Genomic DNA, 20,502 nt, shown 5'->3' on the forward strand with positions numbered 1-20,502 from the left:
ATCATGCTTCCTCTGCTTCTTTCAGATTTTATTTACAATAACTACTTATTTTATGTTATTTATCCAATACCATTTAAAAATAAATGTCAGTACAAGGAAAAGTCATCTTGTATTTACTAAATGTATTAATCACATACTCTTCCCTGGTCTTTTTTAGTGCTAACTAAAAACATTTTTAAGAGGCAAATTAAACATTTTAGAAATCCTCAAATATGAATGCATTTGCTCCCCAGTAAATCTGAGGCAGATTGAGATCCTGTTAATACTCTGTCTCTCTTGAAAGCAACCTAAGTATGGAAATTCCTTTAACCACCTGCTGTCTTGTTCTCACATAGAGTATCTCTTATCTAAAATACTTGGGACCAGAAGTGTTCAGGATTTTGGATTTGTTCATATTTCAGAATATTTGCATCATACTTACCAGTTCACCATCCCTAATCCAAGAGTACAAATTCCAAAATACTCCACTAAGCATTTTTTTTGTGCATCATGTTGGTACCCAAAAGATTTTGGATTTTGGAACACATTGGATTTCAGATTTTCAGATTAGGGATACTCAACTTGTATATTTTCACAGGGGCCCAGTGCTCAAGAACACTTTTTTTTCCATGAGCTAAACATAGATAACATTAAGGAAAATGACATCTATTTAACTAAATTCTAATTACAGTGAGCAAAAACTTGTCATGCAAATTAAGTCCAAAGAACTAGACTTTGCTCTTTGGTAACAACATTACCTCCTCTTCTCATTACTAGTTAAAAACTAAAAGCAGGAAGGAAACAAAAAGGAGGGGAGGACAAGTATTATGATTATAAAGAAATGATCTTACATATTAGAAACAATTTAGACAGTTTAGAATTTGAATTCAGATGTGATTAAATAATCTGACATTTAAAATCAGCTTCAAATGTCTCATAAAAGTCTTACTTGTAAAAAAAAGGTTATGCTGAATCATTTACTCATAAAAATTTGTATGTAGCAAGATTATATAAATTGGTCAAAAGTGTGTTTAGTTTCCAGTATTTTCCCATTAAAGCTAAAATCGCCTCTCAAAACAAAGTCAGCTGCCTCTAATTCAGACTTTCTTATCCTTTCAAGCATCACTTTCAAGTTGTGAGTTTTTTAAAAATATCACAGTTTCCATCAAAACTTAAGACTCAAGTAGGCCAGGTGCGGTGGCTCACTCCTGTAAATTCCAACACTTTGGAAGGCCGAGGTGGGCGGATTATTTGAGGCCAGGAGTTCAAGACCAGCCTGGCCAACAAAGTGAAACCCCGTCTCTACTAAAAATACCAAAAAAATTAGCTGGGCGTGGTAGCCCAAGCCTGTAATCCCAGCTACTTGGGAGGCGAAGGCAGAAGAATTGCTTGAACCAGTGAGGCAGAAGTTTCAGTGAGCCGAGGTAGCACCACTGCACTCCAGCCTGGGTGACAGAGCAAGACTCTCTCCCAAAAAAAGACACAAGTAATACCATATGGCATAGACTTTAAAATACAGAGGTGTAGGCTGGGCGCGGTGGCTCTTGCCTGTAATCCCAGCACTTTGAGAGGCTGAAGATTACTTGAGGCCAGGAGTTCGAGGCCAGCTGGCCAACATAGTGAAACCCTATCTCTACTAAAAATACCAAAAAAAAAAAAAAAAAAAAAAAAAAAGTTAGCTGGGCATGGTAGCACAAGCTTGTAGCCCCAGCTACTCTGGAGGCTGTGGTGGGAGGATCACCTGAGCCCAGGAGGCCAAGGCTGCAGTGAGCCATGATTGCACCACTGTACTCCAGCCTGGGTGAAAGAGTGAGACCCTGCTTCAAAAAATATATACAGGTGTAGACTTGTTCCTGAAGTGCTATTTTTGGTGGTTAGTGTCGGAGGTAAGCAGCGACTATCTGGGGCTGGTGGTGTGGGGATAAGAAGAATTTACCAAGACAATTGTAGGTAGAGAAAGGTAGGTTAGAGAAGGTATGAAAATGCATTGCAAGGTTGGAACAGGCAGAGAAGGGGCTTGTCTGCAAAGAGACAAAGGCTTGCTGGGGATTTTATAGGACGGTGCTATGTGCTGAAGAGGGTTTTATGTACTACTGAGAATGCCAATGTTGCAGTGAGCTAACTTGCAGGTGTCTGGTGATAAGTTGAGTGCAGTACGGCTACATGTCCTGGACCACGAAGAAAGGCAGACTCATAATTTATCTGCTTTTCCCTGCTCCCACCAGCCTGACTCCCTTTCCCTAATTAGGACTCCACAGTTAGTGTTTTAAGACAAACAGGCCAGGCAAGGTGGCGCACGCCTATAATCACAGCACTTTGGGAGGCCAAGGTAGGCGGATCACCTGAGGTCAGGAGTTCAAGACCAGCCTGACCAACATGGTGAAACCCTGTCTCTACTAAAAATACAAAATTAGCCGGGCGTGGTGGCACATGCCTGCAATCCCAGCTACTTGGGAGGCTGAGGCAGGAGAATTGCTTGAACCTGGGAAGCAGATGTTGCAGTGAGCTGAGATCGCACCATTGCACTCCAGCCTGGGCATCAAGAGCGAAACTCCGTCTCAAAAAAAAAGAAGACAAAACAGTTTCAAATACCTGTAAGTGATCTGCAAAAGTGTTCCCATAGACAATAAAACAAAGCCATGCGAACATGTGTGAAAAACCATTTTTTAGCATGTGCGCGTGTGCACACACGTACATACACACTTGGTGAAAAGTGTCTTTAATCACTTTATTAGTCCATTCCCACAATGCTATAAAGAAATACTTGTGACTGGGTAATTTTTAAAGAAAAGAGGCTTAACTGGCTCATGGTTCTGTAGGCTGTACAGATAGAATAGTGGCATTTGCTTCTGGAGAAGCTTCAGGAAATGTATAATCATGGCAGAAGGTGAAGGGGAAGAGGGACGTTTTACATGGCCAGGGCAGGATGAAGAAAGGTGGGAGGTGCCACACACTTTTAAACAACCAGATTTCATGAGAACTCACTGTCACAAGAACAGCACCGAGGGGATGGTGCTAACCCATTCATGGGAACTTCACCCCCCTGGACCAATCACCTCCCACCAAGCCCTACCTCCAACACTGGGGATTACAATTTGACATGAGATTTGGTGGGGACACAGATTCAAACCATATCAATTATTGTTAAGGCTACTATGGTATATTATAATTGTTCCTATTGCATTTATTTATAAGATTTTTTCCCCCTAGAAATGATCAGCTCTTTGAGCATAAAAAGGAAGAAAACATTGGAAGAAAACATTTTTGAATGTTCTAACTGCTACAGATATGTATGAATTTTTAGTTTTTAAGGTGATTCTGCCTGATATTTGATAATTCCTTTCGTTAAACAGTTCAACAAGCAGCATGATGTTAGACATCTGAACTTACCTTTGGAAATCTAATGTGCCAGACTCACGGTATAGTCAGTCCTACAGTTCCAAGGACTCATATCAGTATTGCTGGACCCAAAGAAATTGCCAAAAGATATCCATCTTTTTCCTGTTTATAAAAGCAATGACAGCATCTCCTCAAGATTCTAGAACTAGACAAAAGTTTCAAGGACTCTATGTATGTCCTTCCTAAACAAAAATTAGTCAAACTCTGGCCTTTACCACTAAACTTCAAGCAAGAGGTTGCACCTATGTGGCCACACCTAGTACAGTAAAAGGTTAATAGAAACTACTAGTAAACTTTCTGAACAACCAAACTGTACCAATGAAAAAGAATGAAAAACACATCATTTCTGTTAGTATATTGACCTTGGTCAATAATTATGAATTTATTTGATATTACAACCCTGTATTGGCCTATAGTTAATAAATAAATGTTGAGTTCAATTTTATTAAACCATAGTCATCATGTTCATAAATTCTGCTTTTTTTTTTTAACATGGTAGTTCTTTGACTGTGACAATGAGCAAGTGAACTTATGTTTTACTTAATAAAAATTTCAGCCAGGCACGGTGGCTCACATATATAATCCCAGCACTTTGGGAGGCCAAGGCGAGCAAATCACCTGAGGTCAGGAGTTCAAGACCAGCCTGGGCAGCATGGTGAAATCCTATCTCTACTAAAAATACAAAAATTAGCCGGGCATGGTGGCGCACACCTGTAATCCCAGCCACTTGGGGAGGCTGAAGCAGGAGAATTGCTTGAGCTTGGGAGCCAAGATTGTGCCACTGCACTCCAGCCTGGACAGGAGTGAGACTCCATCTCAAAAACAAACAAACAAAACAAAACAAAAATTTTCAGAAGTCTTTTTGTTTGTTTTGAGACATGATCACAGCATAATCCTCCCACCTCAGCCTCCCAAGTAGCTGGGACCACAGGCATGCACCACCATCCACCATGCCCAGCTAATTTTTTAAATTTTATGTAGAAACAGGATCTCCCTGTGTTGTCCAGCCTGGTCTTGACCTCCTGGGCTCAAGCAGTCCTCCCATGTCAGCCTCCCAAACTGCTGGGATTAGCCACCATGTGAAGCCCTTCTTTTTTTTTTTTTTTTTTTTTTGAGATAGGGTCTCACTTTGTCACCCAGGCTGGAATGCAGTGGCGTGATCTTGGCTGAATGCAACCTCCGCCTCCTGGGCTCAAGCAATCCTCCCACTTCAGCCTGCTGAGATGGGAGCACAGGCCTATGCCACCACGCCTGGCTAATTTTTGTACTTTTAGTAGAGACAAGGTTTCACCGTGTTGCCCAGGCTGGTCTAGAGTTCCTGGCCTCAAATGATCTGCCTGCCTCGGCCTCCCAAAGTTCTGAGATTACAGGCATGAGCCACCTCGCCCAGCCCCTCTTGTTTTAAGGTTACTTTTAAGTCAAGAAAAGTGACACTCCATCGAACCAGGCCTATAGCTTAGTTCTGGTTCTTAAGTTCGGTAGGCAATAAATGTAAGTCAGGTGTGACAGAAACCCACATGAGGGACAGTTTTAAGTAGAATTATATGTTTAGACTTTTAACACATATTTTGTAGAACTCTGGCTATTTCTGAAAGTACCAGTGAACACTTGATAGTTTAATAAACAGAGCTTACCTGGGCTTAAAGGTTATCCCCTTCCCCACCCATTGAAGTTGCTTTGAATACTATGACTAAAAAGGCTTTCCATTAAAATAATTATATAATGCAAAATCCAATATAAATACACACTTGCAAATATCATTGTAGTTATTTATTTAGATTGTTTTTAAATGAGATAGTGCCTTTAAATATGACTTCATAGCCCATGATCCATTACCATTCATTCATCCACTCATTTGTTCATTCATGAATTCATTTAGTTCAAATAATATAGAGGTGGAGATGGGGAGAAATCACCGGGGTGGGGGTGGATGTCAAGAAGTAAGCAAATGTAAGACTGCAGCTCTAGTATAGAAGAGATGACGAACGTGAACAAGTCTTAGGAGAGGACAGGAAGAAAACCTTCCCTGTAGGCCTGTAAAATGTGCTTGAATGAACGGAGGTTGGGAGCTACCAGTGGAATGTAACACCATAGCAAATGTGCGTCCACAGGTAGAGGGTTACATGTTTGCCTTTGTAGTTAAAAAAGAAAGGTATAGTCCTTTTCCATGTACAAAGCATTCTATCATTCATTACCAAATGTAATCCTCACAGCAACAGTGTGAATTAGGATTGTTCCCATTTAACAATGAAAATACCGAGGCCTTGGGGAGAATGGCTGGCCCAATGTTGTACAACCGGTAAGGCGGCTATAGAGGAAAAAAGACTAAAACCCAGATCTTTCTCTAAATCAGGAGCTTTGTGCACAATCCTGCTACCACCAAATGTTAGAATCGGAAGGGAGCTTAAAGACCAAGTCTAGTCCTTTCATTTTAAAGGAGTTGGGAATGGGCCCTGATTTGCCCCAGCTGGTACGTAACAGAGTGGAGATCCAAGCCTTGGTTTCCTGACAGCTCCCAGTCTTTCCACTCTACCACCTGGCCTCAAAATGAAAAGAAACACAAATGTTCTACATATAAATCAGAGCTCGCCAAAAGGTCACTGGAAATCAAACAGCAAACACCTATTCTCTTTGAAATTCACCAGCAAAGTTGGTGGCAGCAACATTTCCTCTATTCCCAGGAATCTTAAGGCTTTGGAGAAATGAGAATAAGCACCTCCACAAAAACAGAACTGCTGAATAATCCATTTAGAATCTTGGCCAGTATGTGCATACTACAGGCCTATGAAGTCAAACTTATTAATAGCTTTTCTTCACAGAGAAAAATGTTCATATATACCTACCGACTGCATTTGATCAGTAAGATATCATGTCAGTGTCCTTCTTACCTGAAGTACATTTATGGCTGGATCATATCGTGACATAAATAATCACATTTTGTAGCTTGCTTTAGACGGAATGAGATTTTTTTTTTTTTTTTTTTTTTGAGACGGAGTCTCACTCTGTCACCCAGGCTGGAGTGCAATGGTGTGATCTTGGCTCATTGCAACCTCCACCTCCAGGGTTCATGTGATTCTCCTGCCTCAGCCTCCCGAGTAGCTGGGATTACAGGCATGTGCCACCACACCCGGCTAATTTTTGTATTTTTAATAGAGACGGGTTTTGCCATGTTGGTCAGGCTGGTTTCGAACTCCTGACCTCAGGTGATCTGCCCGCCTCAGCCTCCCGAAGTGCTGGGATTACAGGCGTGAGCCACCGCGCCCGGCCGGAATGAGATTTTTAAAAACACCGGGACTGAGAATCCCAACCAAGAGCCAACAAAGTAGCAGTTACTCTAAACATTCACTCATCCATGAGACTATTGAAGAAATCCAAAAGGCTTGGTGATACTGACCTCACTCTCAGTTCTATCCACAAGTAGTAAAGTACTGCCAAATACACTTAGCAATTTCAGGAAAAGACACTTGTCTCCACAACCTGTTACTGAATGCAGCATATAGAATCCATTCGACTCTGGAGGACAACACACTCCAAAGGATGTTTCGTTTTGGAAGGAGAACTGTAGGGGAAGGTACAGGGGGATGCTTAGCAATGCTTCCTGAGTGACTAAATGAACGAAGTGGATCTCCCTGGCCCTTAGTAATAATCCTATGAGATTCCAGGAAGAAAATTAGCTTATCTTCATAGAGCAACAACAAAATGATTCAATATGAATATTGTGGTTCTGAAGTTTGCTTCCTTCATTCTTGACTTTTGCCAGTTGCAGAACTCCACCAGTGGACACCGAGGTAGTGGGGGGCCAAGGGTCTGTGAAGCCAGTTATTCATGCATCAAGATTTCAAACTGTCCAAATGGAACTCTGGCAATGTAAGAACTCAGGAGGGGAAAAATATCTTGCAAGAATCTACTCTTACAAAAGAAGAGTTTTTGAGATTCAGAAGAATGACTGCAGGAAGTGGTGATCAGCGCTGTGCAGTTGGAGGTAAGCTCCTCTCCTTCAGCCTTGGAGCGGGAGGAAAAGGCCCCAAACACTCTGAGGCTGTGGCTTCTCAGCCCAGGAACCCAGGATCATACAACCGCCAGGCACAGTGGCCACAAAGCAGCCTCCACCTCAAGGGAACAATTCCAGACATGACCTCATTGAATACACCATGGAAGATGTTACCTTCTTTAAAAGTACCCTCATGGCAGGGCACAGTGGCTCACGCCTACAATCCCAGCACTTTGGGAGGCCAAGGCGGGTGGATCACGAGGTCAGGAGATCGAGACCATCCTGGCTAACACGGTGAAACCCCGTCTCTACTAAAAATACAAAAAAATTAGCCAGGCATGGTGGCGGGTGCCTGCAGTCCCAGCTACTTGGGAGGCTGAGGCAGGAGAATGGCGTGACCTGGGAGGCAGAGGTTGCAGTGAGCCGAGATTGCGCCACTGCACTCCAGCCTGGGCGACAGAGCGAGACTCCATCTCAAAAAAAAAAAAAAAAAAAAAAAATTCCCTTACAAGGAAAAAGGCAGGCAACCACCATCCCCCAGCCACACATCCCCAGGAACTCTCAGACAGGAACTTGGCTGTATTATATCCTGCCCCAGAGACAAACTCATCTATTGTAGGCCTGGCCTGGATTGCTGTCTTTGAAAACAAGGAAAGGTCGGTAGAATATCAACCAAGGCATGGAATTTCCAGGGAGGTCTCATTTCAAAATGTCATCAACAAGAACCATATGGACCTCTGTGACAGGGATAATTAAACTGGCCTGAGTTTGAATGAAAGGATAATGTGTACCCAACCTGTAACTAACACCAAGGAGGTAAAGTGGCAGAGGGTCCTTTTTTTTTTTTTTTTTTTTTGAGACGGAGTCTTGCTGTTGCCCAGGCTGGAGTGCGGTGGCGCGATCTCGGCTCATTGCAGGCTCCGCCCCCCGGGGTTCACGCCATTCTCCTGCCTCAGCCTCCCGAGTAGCTGGGACTACAGGCACCCGCCACCTCGCCCGGCTAATTTTTTGTATTTTTAGTAGAGACGGGGTTTCACCGTGTTAGCCAGGATGGTCTCGATCTCCTGACCTCGTGATCCGCCTGCCTCGGCCTCCCAAAGTGTTGGGATTACAGGCGTGAGCCACTGCGCCCGGCCAAGTGGCAGAGGGTCTTGTATGAGCAACAGCCCTTTCCTGGTAACTATGTGGATCAGCGGTTCCTGGAAGAGCTCTGGAAAAACATCAATGCTCGGAAATACCAATATTGGGCTATGGTATTTGAGTCCAGTGTGGTGATCCCGCAGCTGTGCAGTGTTTGTGTATTTCTGGTTATCTGGTGGTATATGGATGAGGGTCTTCTGGCCCCCCATTGGCTTTTTGGGACTGGCCTGGCTTCTTCACTGATTGGGTATGTTTTGTTTGATCTCACTGATGGAGGTGAAGGGCAGAAGAGTGGGTGGACCCGGTGGGCTGACCTGAAGAGTGCCCTAGTCTTCATTACTTTCACTTATGGCTTTTCACCAGTGCTAAGACCCTGACAGAGTCTGTCAGCACTGACACCATCTATGCCATGTCAGTCTTCATGCTGGTAGGCCACCTCATCTTTTTTAACTATGGTGCCAATGATGCCTTTGTATCCATTGTATCCAGCACACTATCCTTGAACATGGCCATCTTTGCTTCTGGATGCTTGGCTTCCGCCTTCCCCAGTCCCTGCACGTCTTCATCATGGTAACACTTGCCATCCAGATTTTTGTCCTGTGGCTCATGCTACAGAAGAAACTAAAGGCATGGACTCCCAAGGGCTATGTGGTGGTCACACTGCTTTTTGCCTTTTCAGCCTTGGAAGGCCTACTGCCTATTAGTGCTGTGGGAGCCGTACTCTTTGCCCTTCTGTTGATTTCTATCTCATGTCTCTGTCCATTTTACCTCATTCGCCTGCAGCTTTTTAAAGAAAACATTTACGGGCCTTGGGATGAAGCTGAAATCAAGGAAGACTTATCCAGGTTCCTCAGCTAAATTAGGGACATTCTGATACACTAGCCTCCTGACTAGTATAAAACTTAAAGACAGGCCAGGTGCGGTGGCTCACGACTGTAATCACAGCACTCTGGGAGGCCCGAGGCGGATGGATCACGAGGTCAAGAGTTCGAGACCAGCCTGGCCAACATGGTGAAACCCCGTCTCTACTAAGAATCCAAAAATTAGCCAGGCGTGGTGGCGCGTGCCTGTAATCCCAGCTATTCAGGAGGCTGAGGCAGGAGAATCGCTTGAACCCGGGAGACGGAGGTTGCAGTAAGCTGAGATCGCGCCACTGCACTCCAGCCTGGGTGACAGAGCAAGACTCCGTCTTGAAAAAATAAAAAATGAACCAAAGGCTTGGGTGGTGAGGGTGCTTATCCTTTCTGTAATTCTGTGGATGAAAAAGCTTTCTGGGGCCCTCTTGAATTATTCGCTGTAACAAATGAAGTGATGTGGTTTCTATTAAAAAATAATAATACATTCAAACAAACAAAAATAAATAAATATGAATAAAAGTACCCTCACAAAATGCGGCCAGTCTGCCAGATTACAGTGACCCAGATTCTCCAGTCTCCTGCCTGGGACCCAAAAACATACATCTGGCTCTACTTTTTTTGTTGAGGAGAGACAGGGTCTGGCTCTGTCACCCAGGCTGGAACACAGTGGCACGATCATAGTTCACTGCAGCCTTGAACTCCTGGGTGCAAGTGATCCTTTTGCCTCAGCCTCAGCTTGTAGCTGGGAGTACGACTGTGTGCCACCACGACAGGCTAATTTTTTTTGTATTTTTTTGTAGAGACGTGATCTCACTATGTTGCCCAGGCTGGACTTGAAATCCTGGGTTCAGATGATCCTCCCGCCTTGGCATCCCAAAGTACTAGGATTATAGTGTAAGCCACCATGCCCAGCCCTGTTTTTTGTTTTCTTTTGTTTTTTTAATTTATCACATCATTATAGATTAGAACCAACATCAGTGCTGATCTGCATACATGTAATTTCTACCTGAGTTTCTATAGCCAGATCCAAGTCCTTGTATAAACCCTGGGACCATCAGCAATCTCAAAAATCCTGAAAGCAGAAGGTATTTCTGACTCTACCGGGTCTGATATCCTTCTCATGGAGTATCTGATTTCCTCCCCATCAGTCCTATTGGAATACCTACCCAACTGCTTCTTCAAGTCTTCCTTGAAAACACAAAATCACTGCACTTCCTTACAAAGAAGGATCAGAGAAAACAGCTGCTTGCAGTAAAATGTAGCCCTTCCCCCTGGTTGTGCAGGAGTAGCTGCTGGCCTTCCTGGAGTCTTTCTGAAATGGCTTCCAAGTTTCTTTTCTTTTCTTTTCTTTTTGAGACAGAGTCTCACTCTGTTGCCCAGGCTGGAATGCAGCGGTGCTATCTCAGCTCAATGCAGCCTCTGCCTCCCAGGTTCAAGCGTTTCTCCTGCCTCAGCCTCCCAAGTAGCTGGGATTACAGGCGCGTACCACCACACCCAGCTAATTTTTGTATTTTTAGTAGAGATGGGGTTTCACTATGTTGCCCAGGCTGGTCTCAAACTCCTGACCTCAGGTGATCCACACCTGCCTCGGCCTCCCAAAGTGCTGGGATTATAGGCGTGAGCCACCGCGCCCGGCCAGCTTCTAAGTTTCTCTTAGCTTCCTGTCCGTAAGGCTTTAGGTGCCGATATTACTGCATTACTCGCACAGTAATAGAGTCTTACCCCTTGCTGTTGTGGCAGTTGGTCATTCCAACTTCATGGCTCTGCTTCTAACATAATGTCCCTAAAATGCAGACATACACGTGTACACTTAAAAAAAAACAGAACAGATCGGCTATGAGACCCAAATCACTCACACTCAGAGGACATGTCAGGAATTCTGGTCACTGAGGTTCCTTGAAAAATAATGCTCAAACACCAGGGATTTTCTATGACTTCCTTATCTAGGAGATTCGTGAACTCAAACTATTTTATCTGAAAACAGTTAAATCTAATTCCAGAATTTAATTCAATCAACACATCTGTGTATTGTCTCAGAGTCAATTTTTCAGTAAGAATTCCAGACATTTCTCTTCGTTCACATTAAACTATTTTTCAAAACATTTCCTCCTTGACTTTCCAGGCTTGAAAGTCAGAGACTTTCCTTTCACTAGATCTCATAAGTCATAACTGCTCTCACCCAGATGCAGGAGTAATTTTGTATAAAAGAACAATCTTCTTAAAGTCCAATAACTGTATCTTTGGGGGAAGGTTAAAAGAAAGAATGTTCAAATATAAAAAAGAAAGTAAAAAAAAAAGAGAGAGAGACAAATAACTCTCCTCTTCTAGAAAAAAGGGCTTGGGAGCCTGGCTAGGCCAGGCAGGGAGGAAGCAATAAATAGGGGAAGAAAATGGCAATAAGACGTTATATAGCCCTTCTAACAAAAATATTGGAAGGGAGGGGTGAGGGACAAGGCTGTCTGAGGGAGGGCAGGAGGTGAGGCCATGGCTTGGTCTCTTTTGCACTTGGATGGCTGTCAGTTCAGCACAGGGCATCTGAAAGAACTACCCAGATTGCAGAAGAGACAGGTCCCAGCCTCCTTGGAAGGACATGATGGGGGAGGAGTGGAGACACAGCTGAGTGTTACCTGTAAAACTCGAGAACAAAATGCTTCTTTGATTTGTAAACTTGCACTCATAAATACAATCTCTCAAAATAGAATTCAGTGGATTTTTCAACAAGTCTTTTCAACAGTGATACACAATATTCTTCCCTTTGGAATCGGTGCTGTTAAACAGACATGTACTATATAGCCATTTTCCAATGCAACATTAGAGTTGAGAACAGGTATTCTGCGGCTAGTGAGTAATACTGCTGCTGTAGGGTGCATACACGTTAGGATCGGACGAGGATCTTACTGAGGATTGCATCGTAGTAGGGACAGAAAACCATCTTGTTATAGTTGACCAGGCGAGCAAATTTAATAGCAACTTCCTCCAGCTCTCTCTGAACTGGACTGAGTCCCCCAGGGACTGTGGGCAATGGCTTCTGATGACCCGAGGCAAGGTAGGTTTCTAAGAAGGTCAGGATTCGAGATTCTGTGACAAAAAAGAAAGTGGTCAGTTGTTTCTTGTCCTTCACCTTACAAATCTGACTGTGCCTCAGTTCTTAGCTTAACCATCACCTCTTAGGGGAAGTTGTCCCCAATCAATACTCCCAGACCAGATACCCACAGCACCTTGCACTTCTGCACATTCATCCCATTTATAATGTTTTCTCTCCTCTCTAGATGGTTAGTTTCATGAAGGCAGGAGCCATGCTCATCTTGTTCATGTCTCCTCAGCACTCAGCACAGTGCCTGGCATGAGACCCACCTCCCAGAAGCTCAAACACACTTGGAATGCAAGAATGAATGCATGAGTGGCCGGGTGCGGTGGCTCACGCCTGTAATCCCAGCACTTTGGGAGGCTGAGGTGGGCGGGTCACCTGAGGTCAAGAGTTCGAGACCAGCCTGGCCAATGTGGTGAAGCCCTGTCTCTACTAAAAATACAAAAATTAGCCAGGTGTGGTGGCACGCACCTGTTGTCCCAGCTACTTGGGAGCCTGAGGCACGAGAATCACTTGAACCCAGGAGGTGGAGGTTACAGTGAGCTGAGATCATGCCATCGCACTCCAGCCTGGGCGACAGAGCCAGACTCTGTCTCAAAAAAAAAAAAAAAACGAATGAATGCATGAGTGAGTGAAAGAAGACTGGAGACATGCTCTGCTCTCAGAGGAGCAACACATGCTGAGACCATTGTTAGCCATCGCTGACGATCACATAAAAAGGTGGAAGAATAAAGCAGGAATTACAGGTTCAAAAAAGACTTTTTTCCTACTAAGCCTCCATGAAAGTGGCTCGTGCTTCCTTCTCTGATGCCTGCATGGAAGTCATGGGCATTTGTAAACTTGTCCTACTTGGAGGAATAATTGAGGTTGATGCTTTTCCAGTCCATTCCCCTTCACAATGCTTTTGTACTCCTGTGTATCCTCATGAAAAAAGATTTGATCAAGCCACACTTCTTGCAGATTTTATCACAAAAACAATAGACATTTATATGGAATAGACTTTTTCAAACTACATGCCTTGCCTCCTGCCTGGGGAATCCTCTCAGGTGCAAATAACTTATACCCTTCTGAGCCTCACAACACAGACAGAACTGCTGACAGGACAGGGCCTATCACCCTTACTCTTTTTTTTTTTTTTTTTTTTCGAGACACAGTTTCACTCTGTCGCCCACGCTGCAGTGCAGTGGCACAATCTCAGCTCACTACAACCTCTGCCTCCCAAGTTCAAGCAATTCTCCTCCCTCTGCCTCCTGAGTAGCTGGGATTACAGGTGCATGCTACCATGCCCAGCTAATTTTTGTATTATTAGTAGATGCAGGGTTTCACCATGTTGCCCAGGCTGGTCTTGAACTCCTGACCTCAAATGATCTGTCCACCCCGGCCTCCCAAAGTGCTGAACTACAGGCGTGAGCCACTGCACCCGGCCCTATCACCCTTCTTCTTTTTTTTTTTTTTTTTTTCTTTTTTGAGATGGAGTCTCCCTCTTGTCTCCCAGGCTGGAGTGCAGTGGCGTGATCTAGGCTCACTGCAACCCCCAACTCCCGGGTTCAAGTGATTCTCCTGCCTCAGCCTTCCAAGTAGCTGGGACTACAGGCACATGCCACCATGCCCAGGAAACTTTTGTATTTTTCGTAGAGATGGGGTTTCACCATGTTGGCCAGGCTGGTCTCAAACTCCTGACCTCAGGTAATTTGCCCACCTTGGCCTCCCAAATGCTGGGATTACAGGCATGAGTCATCACACCTGGCCCTGTCACTCTTATTCTTTTTTTTTTTTTTTTTTCAGACAGACTTTTGCTCTTATTGCCCAGGCTGGAGTGCAATGGCGCAATCTCGGCTCACCGCAATCTCCACCTCTCAGGTTCAAGCGATTCTCCTGCCTCAGCCTCCCAAGTAGCTAGGATCACAGGCATGCACCACCATGCCTGGCTAATTTTGTATTTTTAGAAAAGGCAGAGTTTCTACATGTTGGTCAGGCTGGTCTCGAACTCCCAATCTCAGGTGATCTGCCCGGCTCGCCCTTCCAAAATGTTGGAATTATAGGCATGAGCCACTGTGCTCAGCACCCTTATTCTTTAGTTTGGTTCTCTAAGGTTCCCAGGGCTGGCAGCCTCACCGAAGTAGAAATCTTTGTATTGTTCCTACCCAAAGACTGGTTTTTCTTTTCTTTCTTTCTTTTAGAAACAGGGTCTTGCTCTGTAACCCAGGCTAGAGTGCAGTGGTGAAATCATAGCTCACTGCAGCCTCAAACTCCTGGGCTCAAGTGATCCTCCTGCCTCAGCCTCCCGAGTAGCAAGGACTACAGATGCATGTCACTAACCTGGCTAACTTTATTTTTTTTTTTAATTTTTTGTAGAGATGGGGTCTCACTATGCTGCCCAGATAGTCTCGAACTCCTGGTTTTAAGTGATCCTCCCCTTAAGGGCTGGTTTTCAATCTGTCGATAACTGGCTATTACGAAACAACCCAGGCAGCAGGATGAGTAGCAACTTCATGGCCACAGGTCTACTTACAGGCACTTTCCTGCCTCCCTACCAAGGTTGTGAGTATAAATCTTGGCTGGGTGCAGTGGTTCGTGCCTGTTAACCCCCGCAATTTGGGAGGCTGAGGCAGGTGGATCACTTAAGTCCAGGAATTTGAGACCAGCCTGGCCAACCTGGCAAAACCCCATCTTTACAAAATATACAAAAAATTAGCTGAGTGTGGTGGTGCATGCCTGTAGTCCCAGCTACTTGGGAGTCTGAGGTGAGAGGACTGCTTGAGCCTGGGAGGTGGAGCGCAGAGGTGGAGTACAGTGAGCCGAGATCGCACCATTGCACTCCAGTCTGGAAGACAGAGTGAAACCCTGTCTCAAAAACAAACAAACAAACAAAACTATGTATTCACAGTATACAGCATGATGTTTCAAATATATGTATATACTACAAAATGATTAAATCAAGCTAATTAACAGAATTTTTCATAAAGCCATTGCTGTGATAACTAATAGCTAATATTGTAGAATATTTTAAATACTTTATACAATATGCATTAAAATATTTTAATACAAGTTTATTATAAATTTTAAATAGCAATATATTAATATTACCATTTTAACAGTTTTATTATATTTGACATGTTAATAGCATTACATACTAATATTTAATAATATTTTAATAGTATTTTTAAATAACATCTTCATTTTACTATTCAGCTCTTTTCGTAACAGCTCCTATTTACTGAGCACTTACTATGCGCTGCCAGGCACTACAGAAAGTGCTTCACCTTCTCATCCCAGGGAGTCCCTGCAGTGACCTTGTGAGGTTGCTGCCCTTATTCCTGCTTTAGAAATGAGGAAACTCGAGTGTCAAGTTACACGCCCAAGCTGCACGGAAGCCCTGGGACACTGCTTGTGAACCCAGGAGAGTGATTCCAAGGTCGCAGCCCTTAGAACAATGATGGCTGCCTGGTCCTGTACCCGTCTGTTGGGTGGCCCTGGTCTCTCTGTGGTGCTTCATTACACCATCTCCTCACCCATCAGCACCTTAACTCCAGCTAAGCCCTCAGGTTTCTTCAGAGGGACCCGTCCTCCAGCCCCTCGGAGGGCACATCCCTGCTGCCTGCCTTCCCCAAACGTACCCATGATCCTGCGAATGGGGTCATCAGGGCTGGCCACGGCCTGGATCTGGCCCTTGAGCACGGTCTCCTTGTCCATGGTGAAGGGGGAGGACCCACACAGGGACAGGCAGCTGCTCACCTCCAGGCACACCTTCTCCCCGATGGTAGTGAGGACGTCCTTCAGATGGAAGGAGCTGGGGCAGAGGAGGGGAGAAAGGGCCTATAAGTAAAACACACCTCTAACCGGCTCCAACCGCCCACACCCGGGTGAGAATGACAGCACCAATAACTGGATTTGTGTGTTCAAGGGACAATTTGAGACACTTTTCCCTGCCACTTTACCTCTCAGGCTGTGCATACCTGACCAGGGGGACTTTCTTTCTCTCCCTCTGCTAGAAAGGACAGTGGGAAGGGCAGGGGCTCAGAGTATATATACCAGGACCAACGACCCAAAGCACAACTTCCTGCTAGCCTCTGTGTGATAAAATCAGCCTGGAATGACCTCAGAATATCTCGATATACCTCTGGAGGAATACACAAGAAAGCAGGCATTTGGTAGCTGTGGGACAAGAGGGAGAGAGAAACTCTTCACTGGATGCCCTTTTGTACCTTTTGATTTTTGAAACATGCACATGTATTAACTAATAAAGAATAAAGAGGCCGGGCTCGGTGGCTCACGCCTATAATCCCAGAACTTTGGGAGGCCAAGGCAGATGGATCAGGAGTTCGAGGTCAGGAGTTCAAGACCAGCCTGGCCAACATGGTGAAACCCCATCTCTACTAAAACTACAAAAAGATTAGCTGGGCATGGTGGCAGGTGCCTGTAATCCCAGCTACTCGGGAGACTGTGGTAGGAGAATCACTTGAACGCAGGAAACGGAGGTTGCAGTGAGCCGAGATCACGTCACTGCACTCCAGCCTGGGCAACAAGAGTGAAACTCCATCTCAAAAAAATAAAAAAAAATTTGAAAATTAAAAATTTTTTTAAAAATAAAAGAATAACGAAAAGTGAAATCCTAAAGTTAAAAAAAAAGTACCTGGATACTCTGGGTGCCCCAGGCTCTCCCAGGGTGCCTGTGGGGAGCCCCCATGCTGGCAGGCATGCTGTGAGAAGGTAACTGCCTCTGTTCTGGGTCTAGATCCTTTGTATGTAGAATTACTGGGGGGCACGGGAGCAAGCCCTGGCACTCACCATTGGCACCAGCTCTGTGCCCACCCCTGGAGGGCCAGGGAAGATATGGGAGTGCAAGGCTGGGCTCCCAAGAAAGTGCTGACCTGGGTACCCCCCTCAGCGGGAGCTTTGACCGAGTAGTTCTCCAGGCAGGGGACCTAGGTGACAGCCCAGAGCTGCACCTGTGCAAAGGCCTCAGGCTAGGCCCTCAGCTGAGCAAACAGTTTCCTGGCCTCTCACCAAACTAGTTTGACTGTCAAAACTGTTGAGCCCCTAGTCACAACTTATGGACACGCCCCACACTGCACTGAACACACCCTTGCTTTGTGAAAATTCAGCAGTAAAGTTCCTCCATTTTGTAAGGATAAGAATGTTTAGGGGGTACTTCCCTTGAAGGAGTCTCTGAATTGGACCTTGTCAGATAGAGCATTTACTTAGAACCACTCAAAAGATGTTCTATAGGCTGGAAACCATAGAAGTCACCCAACATGACTCCATGGTAGGAGCGGTCACTGAAGCCTGCAGGCGTGCAGATGCAGACTCGTGCTGGGTAAGAAAATGATGCATTACACTGAGCATAGAACGCCTACAGGGAACATGCAAGGGCAGAACACTTCAACCGCATACATGCAGCTCTGCAGGAATATAGTTGGTTTCTCTCATGACCTTCCTCTAGGGCTCTGCTTTTCACTGTTAGTTGGTTATGAAAGCAATTCAGTGGGTAGCAACCAATATTTTTTTTAATGGAATAAGAATAGAGTAGAAAGTATCAGGCCGCATTAAACACAGGGTCAGTTCCATTGTAAGAGGTTTTCGTTTCTGTGTTAAGTGTGTACTAGGTCACAATGGAAAATGCATTTCTTACTGCGGGTCCTAGTCACAAACATTTTTGTCCCAATTAATGTCTCTGGGTTTCAGTTTCTTCATAAGCTCCAGTAAGAGTTTAATACATGTGAATGGCTTTGGGAGAGGAATAAAGCACTCAACAAACATCAAACACAAGAAACTTGGAGGTCAGGAGACAAAGACAACCCCATTAAAGAAGGAAGGGGTCAGACAGCATTCTGCTCCCTGCATAGGGAGAATAAATGAGTTGATGGCACTCAACACCGAGCCAGGCCCCGGGAGGAGCATGCTAACAGGGAATGGAGGGCCGCGGGATCTCTAAAAGCCCAGGATCTCCAATTCCTCAAGGCAAGCAACCATTGATACCAGCACTCCCCACCCTGCCCATGGCTTACCCCCCAGCCCGAGCCACTTCTTCTCTCACCTCCTAAATGCTCCCGCACATCTACTATGTGCCCCATGCCAAAATTTAAACTTAAGGGCATAAATCTAATTACGCTCCTCCTCTCGCTTCAAACCCTTCAATGGCTCCCTACTGCTCTTAGGACAATAACCCAACTCCCCGGTGTGGCCTCTAAGGCCCGATAGGCTACTTGGCTAGTCACACACATTTTAAAGCCACTATTCTAGAGCTTTGCTAACCCTGCAGCAGATTCTAACTTTGACCCTATGACCCTAAATAAACTCTGCTGGGGTCTTCGCCAAGTGAACCAACTGAGACAGCAAGGTTTCTTCTCAGTTCCTAGCGAGTGGCCCTGGGTTCTGCCTTACAGTGGGAGACCCCTCTGGGAGACTCCAGTCGGCTCTCTGACATCCACTGCCTCCCATCCACGCATGAAAGTTCCACTTACGGCAGGTGCATATCTGTTAGCAAAATCTTCACAATCATCTTGAGTTTCTCAGCAAAGTCGGCCTGGCTGGAAATTCCTGGGGCTGCCATGCTGAAGGTGACCAGCAACACAGCCCCCAGGATGGTCAGTTGTTCCAGCTGCAACTGGAGCTCATGGAAGCGAGACTGGTCCATTAAAACTGTCTGTAATGAACAGAAGAGGCCATCGCTGAGCTGCAGGTCCAGGCTGGCCAGCAGAGGGCGGGAGCGCCACAGCCCCTACACCTGCCTCTGCAGCTTCCCTCAGGGTTTGCGCTGGTGTCTCAGAGCTTTGAGGGAGTCTGGTGTGAAATAACCCCTCTATCTCAGAGCCACTCCTCCTGAGCAAGGATGCAGTATAGCGCCCTCACTAAGAACACAGACAGGCTTGGGTGTAAAGCCAGGCTCTGTGCTTAATACCATGACCTCCCCGGCTGGCCACGGTGGCTCATGCCTGTAATCCCAGCGCTTTGGGAGGCCGAGGCGGGCAGATCACCTGAGGTCAGGAGTTCAAGACCAGCCTGACCAACATGGTGAAACCCCATCTCTACTAAAAATACAAAACTAGCCGGGTGTGGTGGCGCATGCCTATAATCCCAGCTACTCGGGAGGATGAGGCAGGAGAATCTCTTGAACCCAGGAAGCAGAGGTTGCAGTGAGCTGAGACTGCACCTTTGTACTTCAGCCTGGGTAACAAGAGTGAAACTCCTTCTCAAAAAAGAAAAAAATTGCATGACCTCATGGCAAGCATCCCCAACTTTGTCAGACCTCTGCAGAATGGGGACTCCCACATCACAGGGCTGTTTTAAAGCTGAAGAAAGATGCTACATATAAAGTGGCTGGCACAGCCAGCACTCGATAAATAAAAGTTATACCTATTGTTAGGAAGAAAAGTATAATGAGGCACAGACCTAGGGTCACCAACTCCTCCCAGTTTGTCTGGGACTGTCCCAGTTTTCAAATGGAAATTCCCAAGTCCTGTGAACCCTCACTCAGTCCCTAGCAAACTAGGACAGCCAGTCACCCTGTACAGAGCAATGGAAGGCCAGGTGCGATGGTGGGTGCCTGCAGTCCCAGCTACTGGGAGGCTCAGGCAGGAGGATCACTGAGGCCAGAAGTTCGAGGCTGCAGTGCACTATGATTATGCCTGTGAATAGCCACTACACTGCAGCTTGGACAACATAGTGAGCCTCCATCTTAAAACAACAACAACAAAAATCCCAGAGCAGTGGAAGGGAGGACTGCCTTACAGGCAGAGCCTACACTTATCATCTTGGTACCCGCTCAGTACCCAGCACAAAGGAAGCTCGTAAGAACTGGCGAGTAAATAAAGAGGAAGAGAAAGAAACAGGAAGCACAGAGAGCAGAAGTGACAGAGAACAACCTAAAGCCTCCCAGAAAGCAAGCACATTCCCATGACTGCCTCCCCCATGTTAAAGACAGTCCTGGGTCCTACCATGCCAGCACCCCCACCCGTGTGGGTGAGGGAAGGAGAAGGGAAAGGCAGCACAGATGGGCATCTGATCTGAGAGTTTACAGGCTCATCGAATGGACTCTAAGGACCTTT

The 20,502-nt window shown here is 45.5% G+C and overlaps 1 protein-coding gene and 1 pseudogene across 8 annotated transcripts in view; one reads left to right on the plus strand and one right to left on the minus strand.

Annotated features, from left to right (window-relative positions):
- The first annotated feature begins 5,824 nt into the window (after window positions 1-5,824).
- Window positions 5,825-9,464, plus strand: LOC100434311 (phosphatidylinositol N-acetylglucosaminyltransferase subunit C-like; annotated as a pseudogene).
- Window positions 9,465-11,355: 1,891 nt separating this feature from the next.
- Window positions 11,356-20,502, minus strand: part of TCP11L1 (t-complex 11 like 1) — a 34,165-nt gene continuing 25,018 nt past the window's right edge. For all 8 annotated transcript variants that reach the window (XM_009246492.4, XM_063728491.1, XM_009246493.4 and 5 more), the window contains 3 exons: window positions 18,919-19,100; window positions 16,072-16,244; window positions 11,356-12,444 (listed from right to left, as the gene is read on the minus strand). In XM_009246492.4, coding sequence (XP_009244767.3) covers window positions 12,242-12,444; window positions 16,072-16,244; window positions 18,919-19,100 — 558 coding nt within the window. In that variant the 3' untranslated portion in view covers window positions 11,356-12,241. The remainder of the gene's footprint in view (window positions 12,445-16,071; window positions 16,245-18,918; window positions 19,101-20,502) is intronic.

Source organism: Pongo abelii, chromosome 9 (genome assembly GCF_028885655.2).
Source record: "Pongo abelii isolate AG06213 chromosome 9, NHGRI_mPonAbe1-v2.0_pri, whole genome shotgun sequence".
Taxonomy (NCBI): domain Eukaryota; kingdom Metazoa; phylum Chordata; class Mammalia; order Primates; family Hominidae; genus Pongo; species Pongo abelii.